This window comes from Chrysemys picta, chromosome 1 (assembly GCF_011386835.1).
Source record: "Chrysemys picta bellii isolate R12L10 chromosome 1, ASM1138683v2, whole genome shotgun sequence".
Taxonomy (NCBI): domain Eukaryota; kingdom Metazoa; phylum Chordata; order Testudines; family Emydidae; genus Chrysemys; species Chrysemys picta.
In genome coordinates, this window is record NC_088791.1 from 109,595,620 (window position 1) to 109,617,674 (window position 22,055).

General features: G+C 46.9%; 3 protein-coding genes across 12 annotated transcripts in view; 2 read left to right on the top strand and 1 right to left on the bottom strand.

The window, feature by feature from the left end:
• Nucleotides 1–14,592, top strand: part of LOC101934846 (zinc finger protein 883-like) — a 30,361-nt gene extending 15,769 nt beyond the window's left edge. Inside the window, exon 4 of the mRNA XM_065566765.1 lies at nt 10,662–14,592. Within this exon, the coding sequence (XP_065422837.1) occupies nt 10,662–12,040 (1,379 nt within the window). The 3' untranslated portion in view covers nt 12,041–14,592. The remainder of the gene's footprint in view (nt 1–10,661) is intronic.
• LOC101935140 (acrosin-binding protein-like) lies at nt 1,278–18,918 on the bottom strand. Of its 4 annotated transcripts, XM_005308730.4 has the most exons (5): nt 18,785–18,918; nt 8,176–8,328; nt 5,667–5,882; nt 2,774–2,868; nt 1,616–2,341 (listed from the first exon to the last, which is right to left on the bottom strand). In XM_005308730.4, exons 2-5 carry the CDS (start codon nt 8,216–8,218, stop codon nt 1,754–1,756), a joined length of 942 nt encoding a protein of 313 aa, XP_005308787.3. In that variant the 5' UTR covers nt 8,219–8,328; nt 18,785–18,918; the 3' UTR covers nt 1,616–1,753. The 4 variants fall into 4 exon arrangements, 3 of the variants coding, with proteins under 3 accessions (XP_005308787.3, XP_065422848.1, XP_065422841.1); XM_065566776.1 differs by lacking the exon at nt 18,785–18,918 and having other exon boundaries at nt 8,176–8,348; XR_010592465.1 differs by lacking the exons at nt 8,176–8,328; nt 18,785–18,918 and having other exon boundaries at nt 1,278–2,477; nt 5,667–5,802.
• Nucleotides 18,919–19,117: 199 nt separating this feature from the next.
• The window catches only part of DDX11 (DEAD/H-box helicase 11), a 34,064-nt gene continuing 31,126 nt past the window's right edge, over nt 19,118–22,055 (top strand). For 3 of the 7 annotated variants that reach the window (XR_010592460.1, XM_042849831.2, XM_065566746.1), the window contains exons 1-2: nt 19,118–19,280; nt 20,435–20,581. Coding sequence is in view for 5 of the 7 variants with exons in the window: in XM_042849831.2 (XP_042705765.2) it covers nt 19,239–19,280; nt 20,435–20,581 (189 nt within the window). In the remaining 2 variants the exon portion in view is untranslated. The remainder of the gene's footprint in view (nt 19,281–20,434; nt 20,582–22,055) is intronic. The other 4 variants (XM_042849835.2, XM_024101976.3, XR_010592461.1 and 1 more) reach the window with 2 other exon arrangements.

Here is a 22,055-nt window from a genome sequence, read left to right on the forward strand (position 1 = left end):
TAGAACCTTTATACTAGATTTGATACATTTTTTGCTACCTAATAGGTACACTATAACTATATAGATTTATTTAAGCAATAATATAATTATATAATTAATATTTTCAGATTCTTTTTAATTGCACATTTTTAGTATGTTAGAAAATGGTGAATAATCTTGCTTATTTACTAGATGGTTAACTTTTTGCTCATGATTTATGTCCAGCTGCATTAGGATGGAATTTAATTAAAGACACAAAATAGCATATTTATTTGTATTAAACAAAACAAGTTCTTAATACAGTACATGACCCATTGTGCCCTATTTATAAAATTTAACCTCAAAAGTTAGATTTCCCCCTCCCCACCCCATTCTTTCTTTACATAGAAAGGTATCCTTTAACTTAAAGTTTTTAATAGAGGCTCATGAATTCAGCATACTTATTTTTTATTTACCGTAATTGTTTTTAAGAGATTGTAATAAGCTTCGGCCTTAACATATTTTGTATTAAATTCTGATTTCATTTGTAACAGGTTTACTTTTAAAAAGAAAAGCTTACTATATATAATCTGATTTAAAAATTCAGAAAAATAATTGCTTTTTATCCACCCTGTCTCAGATTCTCATGTAACGGCTGGCTTCTACACTTCCTTCCCATTGCTCTCAGTACAGAGGGGTAAGGGAGGTGGGCAGGATAATAGCCAAAGCACATATGCTGGCCAATCCCCAGCTAGCATGTGGTTCCTTGGAAAACATAACCAGCTGACCCAATTTAGAGCAGCCTCCAGAGTACACTCAGCACCAGTTCAGAGCAGAATCAGGAAGCCATAACTGGCTCCCTGACAGCTTCATCTGTCACTTGTAAATGCCTTTGTATAATTATATTTAAAGATCTGTCCTCTATTTATAAAAGTAACATAGCACCATTTCCTGCCACTATAGCAAAAGATCTTGTGAGCTGGATTCAGATATCGCTCTCCCATCTGGGGCAGGTGGGCCCACTTATTGAAATCAATATTAGTCCTTTGTTTTTATACACCTTTTATTCCAGGAGTAGATCACATGATACAGACACCATGCTTGTAGGAGAGCAAATGCCCTGAACCAGAAATTACCCTGGAGGGCAAGACCTTCCTGATTTTAAACTGTCTGTTGTGTTGTTCAACTGGAACGTCTCATTTTGAGAAGGGAAAATCTGATGTGTGTTTGGCTCTGAATGGAAACATCTACACTTGCAGATGAAAGGCCTGACTTCCTCCTAAGGTATTTACTGAATCACACACAAATCCCTTCTCATCTGTGCAGAACAGTCTTTATTTTTGGGGCAGGATACAAACCCAAATAGGCAGTATGAGTCACTTTCTCCACCCCCGTTTCCCCCCCCCCCCCCTTTTCTGGGAATGGAGACCTCCATCTTAAAGAATGACACAATAGCAAAATTATTCATATGAAAGAGGGAAACCTTCACTTAGACCTGTTGTTTCCAAAGGGAAGCTTTCTTCCTGTTGAATCCTTGGTCATCCCATTTCAGCTGATGGGATTCACCCTCCTTCAAACCCAAAACAGTCAGGCATTCCCTCTTCATTCCCACACCTTGGCTATGGGAAACGCAGGAAACCTTAAAAGAACTTCACGTATTTAGTATCCCAAGCACCTCCCTTACACTGATGGTTCCAGGGAAGTCCCCCATGTAAGATACTTTCCTTTCAAAGGTCAGGTTAGACTGAAGCTTGCACATTGGACTCTTCTTTTATATAAACCAGCCAGCATGGCTTCATGGCTGCTCCTTCCCTGCTGCTTTTTCTCTCTCCTGAACTGTTTCTGGGGCTGTTGGCTTAGCCTCCTGCTGTATGTCTGCATGGTTCAGTGCCATCAGCAGCTTTAGGGAAGTAGCCTGTAACTCTTGTTCTCCTGCTGTCTTCAGCTTGGCCAGCAGCACCTGCATGGCCTGCATCCAGTGCTGCACATTGGGGTCCTGTAGCCGCAGAAAGAGGTCTTCCATGTCGCTGGTGGGTAGATGGGACTCCTGGGGGCTGGACAGCTCTCCTTGCTGCTGGCCACTTTCAGCCTCTTCTCTGATCTGGTTGACAGGGGAGTTTTCTGGTATGTTCTGTGGTTTAGGTGGGCTCTGAGAGAAGATTAAGAGTATTCTTGTGTGGGAGTTGGATTGGGGTGAAGTTGGTAGGAGGATATCCTTGACAGCAGCTGCTCCTGTACCAGAAGGAGGTAGGGGTCGGGTGGTGGTGGAAGACTGGGGAGAGGGCTTTGTTGGGGGCAAAAGTCTGTCACTGGCAGTGACGTCTTCGTTGAAGGTTCGGGTCCTACCAGACTTGCTTTGGATCTCTTCTGGGCATATAACCCTCTGTGGAAGAGCAGAGATACATAGGAGGAAGGCAGAAAAGCACAGGGACTCCGCACCTGTTCTTCTCTCAGGTGCGTGGGGTCACCGCTTGCTACACAATTATATATTTCCCATTCCCATCATCCAAAGTAGGCACCTGGACAGGCAAAAAGAAAAAAAATCTGTCCCTGACTCCTTTCCCTATGGTGTCTTGCCCACCATATTTTTCTATATGTCTGTCTTCCTACTCTCCTCTCCTTCCTTCTCTTACATGCTCCCTCTTAGTTTTCTCCTCATGTTCTGTTCTTCCCACAATTCTTTATCATCCTTCTCCCTTCATCCGTCCCACCCCCCATTTTCCACTCTCTTTGAGTGCTACCAGCCATTTCCTGTGTCTGTGCTCCCCAGTGTATTCCTCAGTAACAGTTTCATCCGGAAACAGTTCAGACTCACCTTAACAAAATACTTTTTCATAGTACAGCGATAAAAGGTAAATGTACAAAAGTCTGCGAAGAAGGGAATTTCTGGCAGGTCTGAGCATACAGGTCCTAGAGAGAGGTAAATAATTAATCAAATTTATTGAAAAACTCCGGTGTTGGACAGTCACTCCCTCTAACCCTCAGTTATAAACCCCATTGCCGGGTGGACCCCATCTGGCATTGATAAACCCCAGTCCCATCCAGTAACCTCCCAAAGTTCGAGTGGTTAAAAACCCAGCACTGGCTGGTCATCTTCATGACCCGCAGTGATTTAAAAAACACAAGACAGGATTGTAAGAACATAAGAATGGCCATACTGGGTCAGACCAATGGTCCAGCTAACCCAGTATCCTGTTTTCCAACAATGGTCAGTTGCTTCAAAGGGAACGAACAGACCAGGGTAATTATTGAGTGATCTATAACCTGTCATCCAGTCCGAGTCTCTGGTACTCAGAAGTTTAGGGACACCCAGAGCATGGGGTTGCATCCCTGACCATTGGCTAATAGCCATCGATGGACCTATCTGCGATGAACTTATCAAATTATTTTTTGAACTCCATTTTACTTTTTGCCTTCACAATATCCCATGGCAATGAGTTCCACAGGTTCTGATGTACTTAAAGAATTTCCTGTTTAGTTTTTTTTATCTTTTGTAGAGCCTTGCACGGATACAAAATGTATATATGCGGATATCTGCGGACTTGCAGGGCTCTACTGGGAACCACTGTGGTGAAAGCAGCAGAATGTCAGGCCACCGTTCGCAGGAGCCAGTGCTCTGCGTGAACTACTGCTCCGGTGTGGCTGTACCACCTCCAGCCCCACCCACTGGGGCGGCCACCAGGCTCACCCACAGCTGTTCCTGGTCACGCTAGTGTGTGCAAGTGGCTCGCATGCTCCCAGACAGGAGTTCCTTCCATGCAGAGGTCTGCATCTCCTGTCCGGGAGCGTGTTACTGTTCAGCAATATCAGTTTGATCATATTACCGAGTGCTGCTTTAAAAAGTGATTTAAAATGTGTTACTTTTATCCTATACTGTATATCTGCAGGATGTGTTGTTTAAATTGTAGGATTTTTTCTGTAAAATCAGTTTTTTCCCATTGCAATCCAATTCGGAACATTTTTATGCATTTATAGTAAGGCTACTTAATTGCTGTCAATGTATCAAACAACTTTGATTAAAAAACATAAAGATGGAATTAATTTTTAAAAAATGAAAATAATCAGAAAATAATAAATCCAAAAATCCACAATAATAAAACAGATCATAGGGCCCTATGTTGGCCCTCTTACTGTTTTTTTTTTTTTTTGTGATTTGGCATATACATTTAAGTTTGATCTTCTATGGTGTTTTAAAATAGATTCCATGCAGCTTCCAGGAATTTCACTCTTGTGACTGTTTCTTTTAATTACCATTTAACTAACTCCCTCATTTTTGTGTAATTCCCCGTTTTGAAGTTAAATGCTATTTCTGGTGGGTTTCTTTGGAATTTTTTCCTCCCACAAGGATGTTAATTTGGTTACATTTTGGTCACTATTACTTAGTGGTTTGGCTATATTGACCTCTTGGACCAAATCTTGTGCTCCACTTGGGGCTAAATCAAGAATTGCCTCTCTCCTTGTGGGTTCCAAGACTAGCTGCTCCAAGAAGCAGTCATTAATGGTGTCTAGAAATTTTATCTCTGCATCCTGTCCTCAGGTGACATGTACCAATATGGGGATAGCTGAGAGCTCCCATTATTATTGAGTTTTCTGGTTTTTGTAACCTCTCTACTCTCCGTGAGCATTTCGCAATTGCTGTCACCATCCTGGTCAGGTAATATATTCCTGCTGCTATACTCTTCTTATTCAAACATAGAATCTCTCTGGATAAAAATTCCATGTACCATTTCATTTATTGAAGATTTTTACTATATTTGACTCTATGCTTGCTTTCCTATATAGTGCTTCTCTCCCACCAGCATGACCTACTCCGTCATTCCTATACATTTTGTACCCTGGTATTACCATGTCCCGTTGATTATCATTGTTCCTCCACGTTTCTGTGATGCCTATTATATCCATAGCCACTTTTAATACCAGGCACTCAAGTTCATCCATCTTAGTATTTAGATTTCTAGCATTTGTATACAAGCATTATTAAAATTTGTCAGTATTTAGTTGTGTCCCTTCATGTGATGTAATTGAATGGGACTGCTTCTCTTCAGTTGCTATCTCATAGACTTTAAGGTCAAAAGGGACCATCATGATCATCTAGTCTGACCTCCTGCACATTGCAGGCCACAGAACCTCACCCACTCACTCCTGTAATAGAGCCATAACCTCTGGCTGAGTTACTGAAATCCTCAAATCATGACTTCAGGTTACAGAGAATCCACCATTTACACTAGTATAAACCTGCAATCATGCTGCAGAGGAAAGTGAAAAAAACCCAGACTCTCTGGTAATTTGACCTGGGGGAAAATTCCTTCCTGACCCCAAATATGGTGATCAGTTAGACCCTGAGCATGTGGGCAAGACCTGCCAGGCAGATACCTGGGAAATAATTCTCTGTAGTAACGTAGAGTAACTGTATTCTAGTTATATTAGAGAAGGCAAGACACACTTCTCTAATATAAACACATAGTAACTTGTGGATAATAACCCTCAAAACCTCTACTAAAACAAAACCCTCCACTGCACACACGTATCCCCCTGGGAAGAGAAGGAGAGAGAACGAATAAACCCCGTCAGCAGATGGCTTCCTCCACATCCCTGTTATAAACCCCTCGCACCTAAGGACTCCTTCCCATCTGTCATTTGATCATTCCCAGTGCCGGATGGTCTGAGACCCCAGTTCTCCTGCTTTTGGATGCCGTGGTCAGCCTTGCCTTGAGGGATGACTCCATGGTTTTCGTATTGGTCCAGTCTCCGGATCAAAGGATTCTGGCAGCCATACAAGGCACGAATGAGGCAGGTGGCACTGGCTCGGTAAGGGGCCCGAAGAGGTTTGAAGAATTGATCATACTCTGGCTCTGAGAGTGGTGTTCCAGTTAGCAATGGGCCCTCATCCTGAAGGTGGGCAGCAGAACACCAGCTTGAGAGTACTGCAAAAGAGGAGCAGGAAGGAAGTGAAATGCTGCAGACGATAGACATTGGGGAAAGAATTGCAGGGCTGTAGATGTGGGTATAACCCTTCTCTTGGGTATGGGGTCCAGAATTGTGGAAGTAACAATTTTTTGAAAACATGGTGCAGAACTGAAGGGTGACCTCCTGGCCTAACCCTTTGGGAGGAACCCCATCCCCTGGGGATTGGGTCCATAGCTGTGCGAGTGCCTCCTTTTCTTGTGAATGGGGTCCTGAATTATGAGGGAGACCTCTTCTCACCTTTCTTGGGAATGATGGTTGTGACTCCCTGTTTTGGGAGTGGGGCCCTGAATTGTGCTGTTAACTCTCTCCTCCACCTCCCACCCCTTTTCCCTGGGAAGGGAATTGTGGGATATTGTTTTCTTTCAAGAATTTGTTCTATAAATCCCCATTCTTGGCAAATGGATCCAGAACCTTCTAGAAATCAGTGGCAATTGGATTTATGTGCATGCTCTCTCAGGCAGTCAAACATTTAATGAACCTGTATATAACATTAAAAAACTTGGAGCTATGCACACACACACACTGCTTTTAAAGAATGTTATTAAGGTTCTTCTAGTCTCCTCATCTGGGCTTGCTGTCGAATCTTGGTCTTCCCACCTAGTGTCTCCTATGCCTCTTCCATGCCCTGCGCCTAGTCCCAGGTAGGCAGGCCAATCTACCGCTCTTCTCGGCTCCTCCGAATTCAGTGTTCCCCATCTCCTCTGAGCCAACTAGCTCCTGGTCTTCCCCCTGTTTCCCTGTACTGCTCCCAGTCCTGGTCTCTTTGCTCGAGCAATCCCAGTTTATCTTCTCCCTGCCTCCAGACTGTCTCACTAGACTGCTTGTCCCAAACTACTCCTTTCCCGTTTCTGGGGTCTGACTTTTGTCCACTGTGCATTCTAATCAGACGGCTTCATCCTCTGCATGGCTTGGACACCTGCAAGGGTGTGTGTGTGTGTGTGTCATTGATAACACAGGAGAGACAGGCTCCTTATGCTCCAATCCAGGGCTCTGCCTCACCCTAGCCTGCACCCTAGCTGGGAGCAGCCATTCCAAGGAAAGTTTGGCTTCATCCTTGTTGACCTGGGCTGGAGGGAGCATACTCAGTCCCCCGGTGGTGATAGCATATATGCAGCCAGCTCATGTGTAGGAGCTGGGAGGGGATGGTGCATGTGGTTAGCACTACGAACTATGAGAGGCTTGAGCGTGTTCTGTGAAGACAGAATCTTTGGAGATTTTAGTTGCTGGAATCCAAGAAGTCTCTGCCAAGCCTGTGTGAACAGATTTTTTCAGGGTTTTTTAACTTGGCCATATTTGAGTGGGTTATCACAGTCACGCTGGAACATTTTTAATAGTGGGTGCTGAATAGTGCTGAAAGCCACCCCTCTTACCCCGTCCGCCCCCACCCGAGCTGAGGCCGGCATCCGGGACACTGGGGGTGCACAGCCTCCACCCCCCTAGTTCCTGCGCCTATGTTGTCACGGGGATGGCAAAGGTACATCCCTGACACAAAGGCTAGCACCCAGCCAATTTCCAGACTGTGCTCCAAAGCACAGGAGCACTAGAGCTTTCCAAAGAAAAGGTTACCAGAACATGTATTGTTCCCTTAGCCCTGTTCTCAGAAACAGCTGAACCACTTTGGTGGAAATAAATAAAAGTTCCGGCTGAGGCAGGCACCCAGCATGGAACATTTCAGCTGAAACCATTAAAGTCTGGCAAAGTTATCAGCACCTGGAAGCAGGGTCCTGTAATGGGAAGCATCTGACCCTGCCTGTAATCTGTAGTTCAGCCACTTGCAGTTCTTTTTCTTCTGTTGTAGGATACTGTTCTGACTAATTGCTGTGGCTAAACCTTTTCAGCTCTCTGGTCTGCTTCCCGGCTACTGCGCAGAGTTCAATTCCTTTATATAGGAGAACTGGTAATGTTTTTCTGTCTGATCCTGGTCCCTTCAGTGTTGGTTATTGTGGCAGACTGGGGGGAAAAAAGCCAGGCTTCGGGTGTTTCTCTAGTTGTGGCTATAAGATGTGTGTTCAAAGTCAACAAGTGGGCAGGTTAAAGCATTTGGAAGAAAGGGACTCGAGGAGGCAGTGCTCTGTACAGCCAAGATTTAAATGACAGTTCCTGATATGTAAACCCGTCCCCTCCTTCCTAGTTCTGAGGTGCCAAGCCTCCTGATTTGCAATGAGCGAGGATGGGGAACAGGCGACTCTCCTGTCCCCTATCACAAGTCAGTGTCAGGGATGGATGATGATGATAAGTTTTCCTACTCACCAGAAACAATCAGGAAGTTCCATGCTGGTATCTGACATATCATCTTTCTCGTATTGTATGTGGGTGGGGTGGGAGGTGTTAGATACCATGGAGGGAGTTCTGGGTTCCTTGCCTATCCTTCACTTTATTCCTTTTTCCCGTTGCTGTTTTTACCTGAGGTGGGTCAGGAGGAGAAGGCGGGGAACTCTCTGAGTGGGGTTATTGCTGCAGACCAGTTCACAATAGCAACTCGATGACATCACAAACTTGGTGACATCACAAACTATCTCCTCTCCCTTTTGCCAATGCACCATTTTGCCTGTCTGCCTTTTCTCGCCTTCATTTCCTCCCTGCTCTACATCTCTTTTATGACTGCTGGTGCTACGTTATTGTAGAGCCTTCTGTGAATCCAGGGGCCGTGCACTGGCTTGTTTGGCTCTAGGAGTGCTGAGTTGCCCATACTGGCTTGTTGTATGATTTCTTATAAGCACCCGCATGCACTATTTAGTTATTGTACAGTCACTAACTTTTTCTCTGGCCCAATTCATATTTAATTATTCAGTTATTTAATTAAAGTGCAACAACTTCAGTAGACGAGATTGAAGGAGACGCTCATTAGACTATCCTAAAATCCTGAAACAGTGGTTAGGGCACTCATCTGACAGATGCCTGTTCAAATCCCTTCTCATCAGGCAGAGGGAGGACTTGAACTGATGGTTTCCCACATCATGGGTGAGTGCGCTGATCACTGGGCTAAAAGTTATAATGGGGAGGGGGCATGCAGATGCTTTGTGTGGTGTTAAGCGGCCTCTGAGCATGCTTACTGGATTAGGCTTTCACAGATGACTTAGGCAGATGAATGCTTATTTTCCCCAGATAATGGATTGTTCTGGGACTCAGGTGGAAGATGGCCATCCGGATGCCTAGTGTAGGACAACAGTGCAGGTGCTCTCATACGTGCCTAGCAAGTGCAACTGAAGTGCTGAGCAAGTTTAGGTGCCTATAGGGTTAGACAGCAGCCAAGTGAGAGTTTTGCGGATTGCAGTGGCATCTGAAAATGGGACTTAAGTACCTTTGTGGATTCCATCCCAATGCACAATTTTGGGGTTCTTCCTCCCATTCAGAAAGAATCAGTCTATAAAATTAAATTACATTCCGTGCATTTTTGTAATGTTAATACTCAGAATGTTGGAAAGAGGAAATAACCAAATTGGGTGGTGGTTTTTCACTCCACCTGTATTTTCTTTTTCTTATGTTTTTATTCTGCAGCCTTGGGATCCATTCCTTGCTTCAGAACTGTGCATCAGAATCTCAACTTTCATTTTAAATGTTTCTATCTCTGATGGTCATAAAGAAAACCTTGAAAATTAGTATAGTCAATTCAGCATTGTCTTCCTAAGTCTGCAGAAGCATGAAACAATAGCCAAGGGGTTTAACTGCCGCCCTCATCTCAAATTGTTAACACTGACAATTTGAGTGGCAAACTAAATGCGAAAAATGTTAACTATTCCATTGCTATTTGTTTAAGCAGAAACAACCAGTTAATGTGTTTATTCCACATTCCAAAGTTTCTTCCCAGGTGAGGAACATATCAATGTAAATAATAAAGGGGCTACTGTACTCATTGTATTATTCATTTTCATATTTAATTCTTAAAATAACTGGTGGCTTTTTACATGAAGTTGCTACAGGATTTCCAATCTGCTGTGTCAGTGTTGTAGACAAAATTTAGGTCCAGCTTGTTACAGAATGCATGGGGCTTTGATTATTTTAATTTGGAAAGAAGGTCTAGCCCCTGAAGTGAGGGATGGGGGACAGTCTACCCAGGGAAAAAAGCCCATTAGAACTCCTTGGTTCTCTACCAGATAAGCAGAAGAGGACTGAAGGAGGAGGAACACTTGATGACTTACAGGGAATGAAACTAGTGGGGAGAGGAGTGGTTACAATGGGAATGTCTGAAGGGGAACCTAGGTTACCACGTTCCTCCCCTGCCCCCTTGCAAAATCGGCCAAGAGCAGGATTTTTGAGGAAAGGCAAGTAATGGACTTTGTCCCCTTGAGTACATCTATACTGTAGGCTAGGGACATGTGATCCACGTTGTTGCCCAAATCCACGCACAAAACCCTTAAACATGCCCTCCTGAGTGTCTTGTACCTGTGCTCAGCTTGGGGTATGGGCTGTTGCGCTTTGGGCTGTGCTCCTACCTGCCCACTTTATAGGGTGGAGGAACCTAAAGCATGTGTGCTGAGCAAGTGTTTCAACAGAATACCCTTCAAAATAGAGGCTGCATACCCATTCTCTTGCCAGTTTCACCTCATTCCCTTTGTGTTCCTCATTCCAGTTCCTGCACACATATTGGTGAACTTGGGCTCTGGGATTAAACTGTTAGGATCGTGGTTTATTTGTGGGAAATCCTTGTGGTGTGTGTTTTTTTGTTTTGTTTTTAGGCTTCCTCTCTCTCACAAGCACAGGGAATTATTCATGTCTCATTTCTCTTTTTATTCCAGCAAGTGACAGAGTCGTGAGTAAAATTAAAAAGGGCATTCGTCTTCAGGAAGGTCCCGGGAAAATGAAAACACGTAATGCATTGTCGAGAAGATTTAAAGGGAATATTTCCAAGAGTCCTGACCAAACAGAGGCTTGTGAGAGTCAGGAGAAGTCAGAAAATGAAATGAGAAAATCCCCTTCCCAGGAAGCAAGTGTCAGGCAACCTGAAGATGATGATCATACTGAAGATAAACCAAACACATCTGATTGTGAGAATGACTCTGTTTTGAGTCCAGGCCTCGTTGAGCAAGAGACAGCGCACATGGAAGAAAAACCCTATCAGTGTTCTGAATGTGGGAAAAGCTTCAGTCGAAACTCCTACCTTACTCAGCATCAGAGAATCCATGTGGCAGAGAAACCCTTTGGTTGTGGTGAATGTTTGAAAAGCTTCACTCGGAATTCAGACCTGGTTAAACACCAGCGAATCCACACAGGAGAGAAGCCTTATCAATGCAACGAGTGTGAGAAAACCTTCAGTCAGCGGTCAAATGTTATCAGACACCAGAGAACCCACACGGGTGAAAAACACTACAAATGTAAAGAATGCGGGAAGAGCTTCAGTCAGAATTCGCACCTCATCGTACACCAAAGAAGCCACAAGGGCGAGAAGCCCTACCGTTGTACTAGATGTGAGAAAAGCTTCAGTGATTGCTCATCGCTTATTATACACAGGAGAATCCACACAGGGGAGAAACCCCATCAATGTAAAGAATGTGGGAAAAGGTTCCGTGACAGCTCCGCCATCATCCGACACCAGCGAATCCACACGGGAGAGAAACCCTACAAATGTGGTGATTGTGGAAAGAGCTTCCGACAGAGCTCATCACTTATTACCCACAGAAGAACCCACACAGGAGAAAAGCCCTACAAATGTTCAGTGTGTGATAAAAGCTTCAGTCAGAGCTCGGCACTTGCGACTCATCACCGAATCCATACAGGAGAAAATCCCTATCGATGTTCTGAATGTGGGAAAACCCGGAGTGAGCGCGCTGCACTTATTTCACATCGGAGTGTCCACACACACGGAAAACCTTACAAGTGTGCTGAATGTGGAGAAAGCTTTAGACGGAGCACAGCACTTAATGTCCATCTGAGAATCCACAGAGGAGAGAGACCATATACATGTGATGAATGTGGGAGAACCTTCAGACAGAGTTCAGCTCTTGATGTGCATTCGCGAATCCACACAGGAGCAAGACCCTATAAATGTAGTGAATGTGGAAAAAACTTCAGACAGAGCTCAGCACTTAAAGTGCATTTAAGAATCCACACAGGAAAGAAACCCTATAAATGTATTGCATGTAGGAAAAGTCTCAGTTTGCGTTCACATCTAGTATAGCAGGGGTGTCCAAACCATGGCTCGTGAACTGCATGCGGCTCTTTTACAGTTAAAGTGCAGCTCGCAGATCCCCCTCTCCCTGTTCTCCACCTACCAGACTGGGGTGGGGGAAGCTCGAGACCTCTGTCTTGCAGTGGGGTAGTGGGGTAGGGCCTTCTTCCCAGTGGGGAGGGGGGTCTCAGGGCTTCAGCCCTGTGGGGCATGCCTGCTGGGGTTTAGGGCTTCAGCAGGAGTGGGGTTGAAGCCCCAAGCCCCGTAAGGCGCCTCCCGTGGGGCTGAAGCCCAGAGCCCCAGCAAGTGTGTCCCGGCTCTCAAACTTCTGAAGATTGTCAAATGTGGCTCAGAGGGTCAAAGTAAGTTTGGCCACCCCTGTAGTATAGGATTAGAGTGGTCATATGGAATAGAAAGCAGTAGCAGACATTGGTCGTTTGGGGTATATACAAAGGAGCCTAAGTTTCAGTTTTAGGCACCATTGCAATCCACAAAACCCCCAGTAAGCTGCTGCTTAACTCTGCAGGCACCTAATTCATTTGGCACCTAAATTTTCACTGTAATCATCTCCTAGTCACGTAAGTGTTGGCCTCTGGGCATGCACCCTGCCACCTCACTGTAAGCATCTGGACACTTGAGCACCAGCATGATGCTCAGACCAGGGGAAGTTGGGTGATCCTCCTACCTTGCCTGCAGAGCCCAGGCCAGTAGGCATGTTCTGAGTACACCTAGCAGATTCGGGCTACATTCAAAATCCTGATGGAGGAGGAGGAGGAGCCTCCTCCCTCATAACTTTTAGCCTAGTGGTTAAAATGCTTACCCAAGAACAAGTGGAACAGCTTCAACGTGAGAGATTGAGGAAGCCCCACATCAGAATTAGGGGTGTACAATATTAAACTGTTAACTGGTAAGCATTAGTCTTACCAGTTAACCCACCCTAACCGTTACCCCAGCTGCAGCCCCAAGGCCAGCGTGAGAGGCCCCAGCCCAGCCACACTCCCTTTAATCGGTTAACCGATTTAAATGATATAATTTTAATCGTTTAAACGGTTAAGTTTTTAAACAATATTTACATCCCTAATCAGAATATCCCATAGCCCAGTGGTTTGGGCATTTCCCTCAGAGATAGGAGATCCCTGTTCAAATACCTTTTTCCCTTCAGGCAGAGGAGGGGAATTGAACTAACTGGGCATGAGTGTTGAGAAACAGAGTGGAAAAGACCTGGCTGTTGGACTGATCATTTTGATATCGGAGAGAGGCGGTTGATGCTAGAAAATTGGGGTATTCTGGAAAGAATGAGTGAATTACTTGTGGGGAGCTGAGTGCTGGTGGAGTGGGTTGTTTTACAGATTGTGCAGAGGAGGTGTAATGTGGATCTGAGGGATGGGATGTTGGGTGCTGGATAATTTGGGGATTAGGGGTGGGAATTTGTGGTAGAATAGAAAGGGAGATTTTTTTAGATTTTATCTTCTTTTCTTTATGTACAAGAAGGTTAAAATAATAACGTCCGGATTGGTTCTCAGCCAGACCTTCAGTTTATTACAAATTGTAAGCAGTCCTGGGGATGTCATCTCTTTTTAAACTGTGGATGGCAAAGTAATGTGTTTTTAGAGACTCTCACCTCATAACTTCACCAGGTTTTAGACAAGGGATTTGGGCTATTTCCTTTCTTTGATCTTAAAGATCTGCAGTTCTGTCTGTTTCTTTTCTTCCTCTTTCCAAGAGATTTATGGTAGGACTTCAGAGTTATGAACTGACCAGTCAACAACACACCTCATTTGGAACCAGAAGTACACAATCAGGCAGCAGTGGGTGGGGGAAGCAAGTACAGTACTGTGTTAAACGTAAACTATTAAAAGAAGGAAACAGCATTTTTCTTCTGCATAGTAAAGCTTCAAAGCTGTATTAAGTCAATGTGAAGTTGTAAGCTTTTGAAAGAACAACCATAATGTTTTGTTCACAGTTATGGACAACCTCCATTCCCAAAGTGTTCATAACTGTGATGTTCTACTGTATTCAGTTCAAAGGACTCTTACCTCCATAAGCAAATATCAGGAGATACACTCAAGTCAGAAGTGAAGTGGCTGCTCTCAAAGAGGATGGATACATAGCACTCACTGTGAAAGTGTTTATCTCCATCTTTTCCTCCCTGGCAGCATCTCTAGAATTTGTCTCTTCTCATTGAAACACCTTTAGCATGTAGAGCGGGAGACTAACAAAACCTGGGCAATAATGTAACCTCATTTAAACAAAATAAAAGAAGCTTTTGGCTGTCCTGGCTAGACCCATTTCACATTTTGGGTTCCCATGGAAGCCTGAGAGTGTTTCCAGTTTTCTAGTCCTTTTGGTAATGTGATACTTTTGTTCCTTCTTTAACTAATTAATGCTAGTAAGATATTTGTAACATATAAAGCACTGCATAATTGCTAGCAATAATTACTTTTACTATTTTAATGTTTCCATATTACATAAAATCTCTCTATATTGTATATTACTATTATTGTTGCACTTATTACTGTCAACAGTATTTCCATATTATATAAAACCTCTTTTTTTCCCTATTGTCCCATCTTCTGTTCTTGAATGTATTTCAGGTGGGGCAAAATCCTGGCCTCATTGAGGTCAGTGGCAAAACTCACATTGACTTCAGAGGGCCAGGAATTCATCCCTGGAGTATTTCATAAAATTTTATATAAAGAGATAAGTAGTCCTATATGAGGAGGTTTTATTTTTTTGGAATGGGAGATTCAGTTGCTTGGAGAGGTCTAGCATGTGCTGAATTCTGCCTCGTGTAATTTTATTCATGAATGATATGTCACCATATCTGAACAAAGGCAACACAAACAGAAAATGTTTAAAGCAAGGCAGTGGAAGAATCAGAGGAGCTTTCCACATGAAAAGAGGTTTAAAGGGCCAGGACTGTTAAGTTTGAGAAGAGAGAGAGAGAATACAATAGAATTTTATAAAATGTGAAGGCTCCCACTTATTTGTCCCTTAATACAAGAACAAGGGAGCATTCAGTGAAGTTAAAAGGCAGCAAATTTAAAATGGATACAAGTAATTTTTAAGGCAATGTATAATCTGTGGCATTCACAGCTAAAGAATAACCATTGTATCAAAGAGTTTAGTACAGGGGTCGGCAACCTCTGGCATGTGGGTCGCCAGGGCAAGCCAAGCACCCTGGTGGGCCGGGCCAGTTTGTTTACCTGCCGCGTCGGCAGGTTCGGTGGATCGTGGCTCCCACTGGCTGCGGTTCGCCGCTCCAGGCCAATAGGGGTGGTGGGAAGCCCCAGCAGGGTGCTTACCTTGCCGAGCTGCGTGCCAGAGGTTGCCGACCTCTGGCTTAGTAAATGTAAAAAAAGGAGGGGGGAGAAAGATTAGGCATTTGTGAATGAAAACAGCAGTTGGGAGGATAAAAACCAGCTGGTGTAGGGAAAAAAATCTTCCCCGTGGTATGCTACTGCACAGTTAGATGGATTGTATGTTTCAGAACTTCCGCTTGAGCATCTGCACACATCCTGCTCTGTAGTTATCAGACCCAGGGCTTTAGAGCAGAGCCCATTGCTGGAGCGCGGAGCAGTGGAGCTGCAGGTTTTTGCCTGGAGCGGAGCTGGAGCACCGCTCCAAAGCCCCGATTCAGACCAATTCTAGTAATAAATCCTTTATTGGTATCCAAAATACTGAAGCATCCTAATTGCATTATGAGCTCCCTCCAAGGAACACCACCCATAGCCAGGACCAATCAGTTCCTATTGTCTAGCCTGAACAAAACAACTTTGGTATAGTCCCTTGAGCCATCAGTTTACCCATAAACAAATCTAGCGTTCTCCCTTAAACCATTGTTGTTTCCTTACAAAAACCCCTACCCATGCTCAAGTAAGTGTTCTGATGCCTGGATCCAACCTCTGCATCAGTTCCATTGGGACGCCATCTTCTTCTGACTGATTGTGCTGGGGGCTCTGCCTGTCTCCAGCACTCTGGACCTTCAGCTACCACCACCACTTGGGACCCCCGATCGATTCAAGCTTCAGGGAGGGGTGAGAAACCATCTCTCTCTCTCTCTCTAGGTATAGCCTGCTGACCCTGACTTGCGTGATCAGTTATTTCTGAACCTGACTTTTATAATCAAATTTGTTAGATTTAATATTATAACTGTTTTGCTTGTTTGGCTCCCCTACGGTTATTACCTGGCAATAAATAACTTTCATGGTTAAGCTGGGTTGCTTCTCTCTGTCTCTCTCTCCCCCCGCCCCCAGGGGTGTGTTTTTTGGCTTCCTCATTCGCTCTGCAGCAACACTCATCGTACCTAAGCTAAAGATCCCTGCAGCACCCAAAAATCCTGTGGGGTTTACTCATCAAGTGGGTTACTACCAGAACAATTGTAATGTGAAAGTGGGGATAGGGACCTGTTGAATCTGGGACCTATGAGGGTGGCAGCTTGGAAGTGCCACTCGAACCAGCCTGCTCAGACGTACTCTATTCCAGTGCGGTGCCCATAGCCTATGAGGGTGACAGCTTGGAGGTGCTGTTTGACCCAGCCTGCTGAATCCAAGGGCCTGTTAGGGTGACAGCTTGGAGGTGCTGTTTGACCCAGCCTGCTGAATCCAAGGGCCTGTTAGGGTGACAGCTTGGAAATGCTGCTCAACCCAGCCTACTGAGTCCAGGGACATATAAGGGGTCGGCTTGGGAGTGCTGATTAACCCAGTCCTCTCAGACTTGCTCTGTTAATGTGTGTGTGCGGCTGATTCTGGGGCTGGAGGAACCCAGCCCCAGGGAACCTAGGTCCTGAAGGATAGCTCCATTGGGAGGGAACTTGCAGCAGGGAGAAAGAGACCTCTGTATGAGAACACAAGTAGTACAGTAATTGAATTACAGAACCCCTCCCCTCCAAAGAGTAACCCTAATAAATGAGCATACCCCAAAGTAACTGGCAAATCTGGTAACACTGTTGTAGCTGGGATATCAGACTAAATAGATTCATTAGTCTGTTCTAGTGCTCCTTGCAATGGAGACAGAAATCTGTATACTTTATTAGGTATGTCTACTCAGACCAAGGAAGTGAGCCTCACAGCTTAAGTCAGGCTATCAGCGTTCACACTGGCACTCTAAAAATAGCTCTGTAAACAGCAATTTGAAATTACAGCTTGGGTTCTGAAGCACAGGAAAGGTGGGTAGGCCTCACAGCCTCATCTACACAGCCAGCCTGAGTCTCTTGACTGGGCTGGGAGGCTCACTTCAGCAGGTTTGGGGACATACCCAAAGAGTATGTCTACACTGTAATGCATGCCCAGGCTCAAGCCTAACCCCCTTTGCATCTACACTACAATTTGTGCTAACCCAGGGCTCAGATCCAAGGCCCCAGGACCCTGCAGAGCTGGAAGGTCTGAGTTTGAGTTAAACTGGAACCCAGGGTCTGAGCTCTATTCCTTTGCAGTGTAGATGCAGCCCTGCTTAATTCAGGTCCTGGGAGTCAGCTGGAAGTATTCCACAGTTCCATAGGACAACTGCCTTAGTTCGCTCTAGCTCAGTGGTTCTCGAACTTCATTGCACCACAACCCCCTTCTCACAACAAAAATTACTACATGATCCCAGGCAGGACCAAAACCTCAGACCACCTGAGCACCACCACTGGGGGGGAGGGAGCAAAGCTGAACCTCAGGGCTTCAGTCCCAGGCAGGGGGCCTGTAATCTGAGCCCCACTGCCAAGGGCTGACGCCTGAGCCCTGCAGCCCAAGGCTGAAGCCCTTGGCTCATCTTTGGCCTCAAGCAGTGGAGCTCGGGTTTTGGCCCTGGGCCCCAGCAAGTCTAACACCAGTCCTGGTGACCCCATTCAAACAGGGTGGTGACCCACTTTGGGGTCCTGAGAGAACCCCTCCTCTAGCTCAACAATCTACAATCCACTCTATTGAAAGCAGAAGTCACCCATGCTTTGCAAATAGCAGCAGTTCTGGTCAGCATTAACCCATTCTCTTCCGATCACTCATCTGCAAGCACGCTATCAGCCATCCTCCTGGGTTTGCAGTGGGGAGTGAAGCAAAATGTAAGTGCAGGCTGGATGGTAAAGTTTTCCAGTAGTACACCATGGTCCTAGGGCTAGAGTGGCCACATTTTGGGAGAGAGGAGCACTAGGGACTTTGGAATATGCTTATTTTGACTCGGGTCTGCACACCACCCTGGGCATGCCAGAGCCTTAGTTTTGAGCATGGGTTAGAAAAGTCTTAACATATGGTTAAAGTATAGCATAGAGATGCTCAAGCCCAAGGTTCCCTCTCACAGGTCATCTGACTCAGGTCTCACTAACCCTGATCTTACATTGCCGTGACCCTTTGAAGCCAGTGGACATAGATCATGTAGTCCTCCCTAGCCCTCAGCAGCTGACTGACTAATACAGTGTGTGCTGCCTGCTGGTATTGCACAGGATTTCCTTAACTGCTGACCTAAATCCTTCCTTGGCCTAAATAGTCACATAACCGAAACTACACAATCAACTACATAATCCATGATTAACGTGAAAAAAGCCTTCCCCCAGCCAGCATTGAACTACTATCAGACAAATGTTAGACCCTTAAATCCATTTAACCCGCTCTCCCCACTCCAGATCCTGATTCCTGGGGTTTGAGTTCCCACTTCATCGCCTGTTCCCTCTATTCCCCCTCCCCTCAATCTCACCAGCTCTTCCAAAGCCTCCCCCCACCCCCATCTGCTTCCTCGGCCCGTTCCCCCAGCAAGGGCCGCTGCCCAGGTTGCACTAACGGAGGGAGTTGATGCCGGCTGCTCTGGGGGTTAATCTCAGGCTGCAGGCGGTGACCGCGCCACTGCCCTCGCGCACACGAAAGGCACCGCAGCCCCACGGGCCACGGCTTGGCCCTGCACGGGGAGCGGCCCATGCGCGCGGTCCCTCCGGGCCATATTCAGATGCGAAGACCTGAGGGGGGGGAGGAGCATCGCTCGCAGAAAACGATGCTTTGGCAGCTCCCCGCTACCAGCACGCGTAGCTGCGTTCCTCGGTCCGCGCGTGCGCAGCGCGGGAGTTGGCGAGGTCTTCCCCGTGCGAGAAACGTCTGACGTTGGCTTTGGAGCGAGGCCGACGTGGTGGCGTTAGGCGCAGGGGGCGGGGCTGAGGCCGCCCCGCGTCATTGGCGCTTCGTTCGAAGTGGAACCTTCGGTGACTGGTCTGGCGCGGCCCCTGAGTGGCGCGCGGGGCGCCATGGAGCCCGGGCGCGGGCCGGGGGCTCTGCCGGGCACGGAGGTGGGCAACAGAGCTGGCGGCAGAGCGATGCCGGGGGAGCGCGGCGCCTGGCATGGGGCTGGCACTGGGGCTCGGGGACTGGTCAGGGGGCTGCACTGGGGGCTGGCAGAGGGGCTGGGGGATCGGGCTGGGGGATCAGGCTCGGGGACTGGTCCCGGGGCTGCACTGGGGGCTGGCAGAGGGGCTGGGGAGTCAGGCTCGGGGACTGGCTCCGGGGCTGCACCGGGGGCTGGGGGATCAGGCTCGGGGACTGGTCCTGGGGCTGCACCGGGGGCTGGCAGAGGGGCTGGGGGATCAGGCTCGGGGACTGGTCCCGGGCCTGCACTGGGGGCTGGCAGAGGGGCTGGGGGATCAGGCTAGGGGACTGGTTCCGGGGCTGCACTGGGGGCTGGCAGAGGGGCTGGGGGATCAGACTCGGGGACTGGTCCCGGGGCTGCACTGGGGGCTGGCAGAGGGGCTGGGGAGTCAGGCTCGGGGACTGGCTCCGGGGCTGCACCGGGGGCTGGGGGATCAGGCTCGGGGACTGGTCCTGGGGCTGCACTGGGGGCTGGCAGAGGGGCTGGGGGATCAGGCTCGGGGACTGGTCCTGGGGCTGCACCGGGGGCTGGCAGAGGGGCTGGGGGATCAGGCTCGGGGACTGGTCCCGGGCCTGCACTGGGGGCTGGCAGAGGGGCTGGGGGATCAGGCTAGGGGACTGGTTCCGGGGCTGCACTGGGGGCTGGCAGAGGGGCTGGGGGATCAGACTCGGGGACTGGTCCCGGGGCTGCACTGGGGGCTGGCAGAGGGGCTGGGGAGTCAGGTTCGGGGGCTGGCAGAGGGGCTGGGGGATCAGGCTCGGGGACTGGTCCCGGGGTTGCACTGGGGGCTGGCAGAGGGGCTGGGGAGTCAGGCTCGGGGACTGGTCCTGGGGCTGCACTGGGGGCTGGCAGAGGGGCTGGGGAGTCAGGCTCGGGGACTGGTCCTGGGGCTGCACTGGGGGCTGGCAGAGGGGCTGGGGAGTCAGGCTCGGGGACTGGCTCCGGGGCTGCACCGGGGGCTGGCAGAGGGGCTGGCGGGGGGGGGGGGGGGGGTCAGGCTCGAGGGCTGGCAGAGGTAACGAGAGCCATGCAGAGCTGTGTTAGCACACTTCACATTGAATGTGTTTTCTATGCCAGGAGGCGGCTGGTGCAGCTCAGGGGAAGGGCAGGGTTAATTTCCCATTTCCTTACACCCCTTACTCCATCCAAGAGGATTTCATGGCCAAGCTGTATGATGTTCTGGAGGCTGGCAAAGTCGGGATCTTTGAGAGTCCTACAGGGACGGTAAGCGAGAGCTGCGTGTAGCTGAGCTTGTCCTGCATTTGGATATTGAAGAGACTGCAGTTAACCGTACCCCCACTACAAGTTGCTTCAGTATCCCTTTCAATCCTGTTTGGATCCAGAATTATTGAGTTGTCAGGGAGCCTAGAGCTGTTGACAGCCACCTTTAGCTTATAATTGTCATGGAGAAAAGGTACAAACAAAAATATGAGAAACATGCTGGCAATAAAAAGATTCTGTCTGGACAAACTAAATCTAGGCCAGGGAATAACAACACTAGTCAGTCAATGGCCTGGAGAAACCTGGAAAGCAGTAATTCTGATATAGGTCATAGGGTAGGTGGCAGACTTCAAAAGTTGTACTAGTAATATGATATACTGTAGTATCTTAAAAGTGCCAGTGGAAATTTGAGTTGTATATTAAAAAGAATAAATCACACTGTATGGAAGCAATAGCCCCTGTCTGTACGCTATACGATTGTGTTGTTCTCATTGCAAATACTACTGAGCCACATCTCTGGGGCTTGTCGTCTAGCAGTGGGCTAGTGCCTCTTCCTTATGGAAATCCTTCTTGTGAAACTTGTATTAATACATCTAGTTTTGAATCAATGTGTCTCCTCTTGAGGGTTTTCTGTGATTATTTTTTTAATTGATTTTCTTGAAGAAACAGACGAAAAGTACAAAAAAGATAAATGACTTGCAGCTTGTATATGTACATGCTTGAATACCATGTGCTTCATAGGATATCCAGTAGAATTTATGCAATTACACAATTTTACAGTTTGTCAAAAAGTCAGACCAGACAATACAAGACCAGACAATACAAAACCAGGCAACACTATATAGACATAACATGTTAGGATGGAGGTAACAATAATAAAATAGAAGAAGAAATACATGAATAGGGAGAGGAGGGAAGGAGGTAATTGGGGGGAGGGAAAGAGAGGAGGAGTTGAATGGAGGTCTGGCATTCTTTGAGTCATCTTAGCATTTTTTTTTTATCCAAACATATCTAGAAACAGGGTCCAGATTTCTTCAGATTCATATAATTGCTCTCTATGGTGATAAGATATTCTTTCTTTGGCTGCTAACTCAGACAGGTCTGAGTACCACTGCTCTATTGTAGACATAAGTGTACTCCTCCATTTTTGTAAAATCACGCACTTGGTGATCATTGCAGTCCTGAAGAACCAAAAACTTTGTGGTGGAGTTAACACAGCTTAGCATATAAATAATGTAGGATACGCTTTTTGGTTGAGGTTTTGCTGCTGAAGCTGAGCACTGTTTTCACTCGTGTCTACCTCTTTCCACAGCTGCCTGACTGTTGCACTGTCCCATAGCATATGCCTGAGGGTTCCTATTTCTTATTACAACACCAGCACAAATCAGAGGCAAAAGCCTTTATCTTGTGCAACCTCTATGGCAGGTGTAGGCAACCTATGGCACGCATGCCAAAGGCAGCACGCGAGCTGATTTTC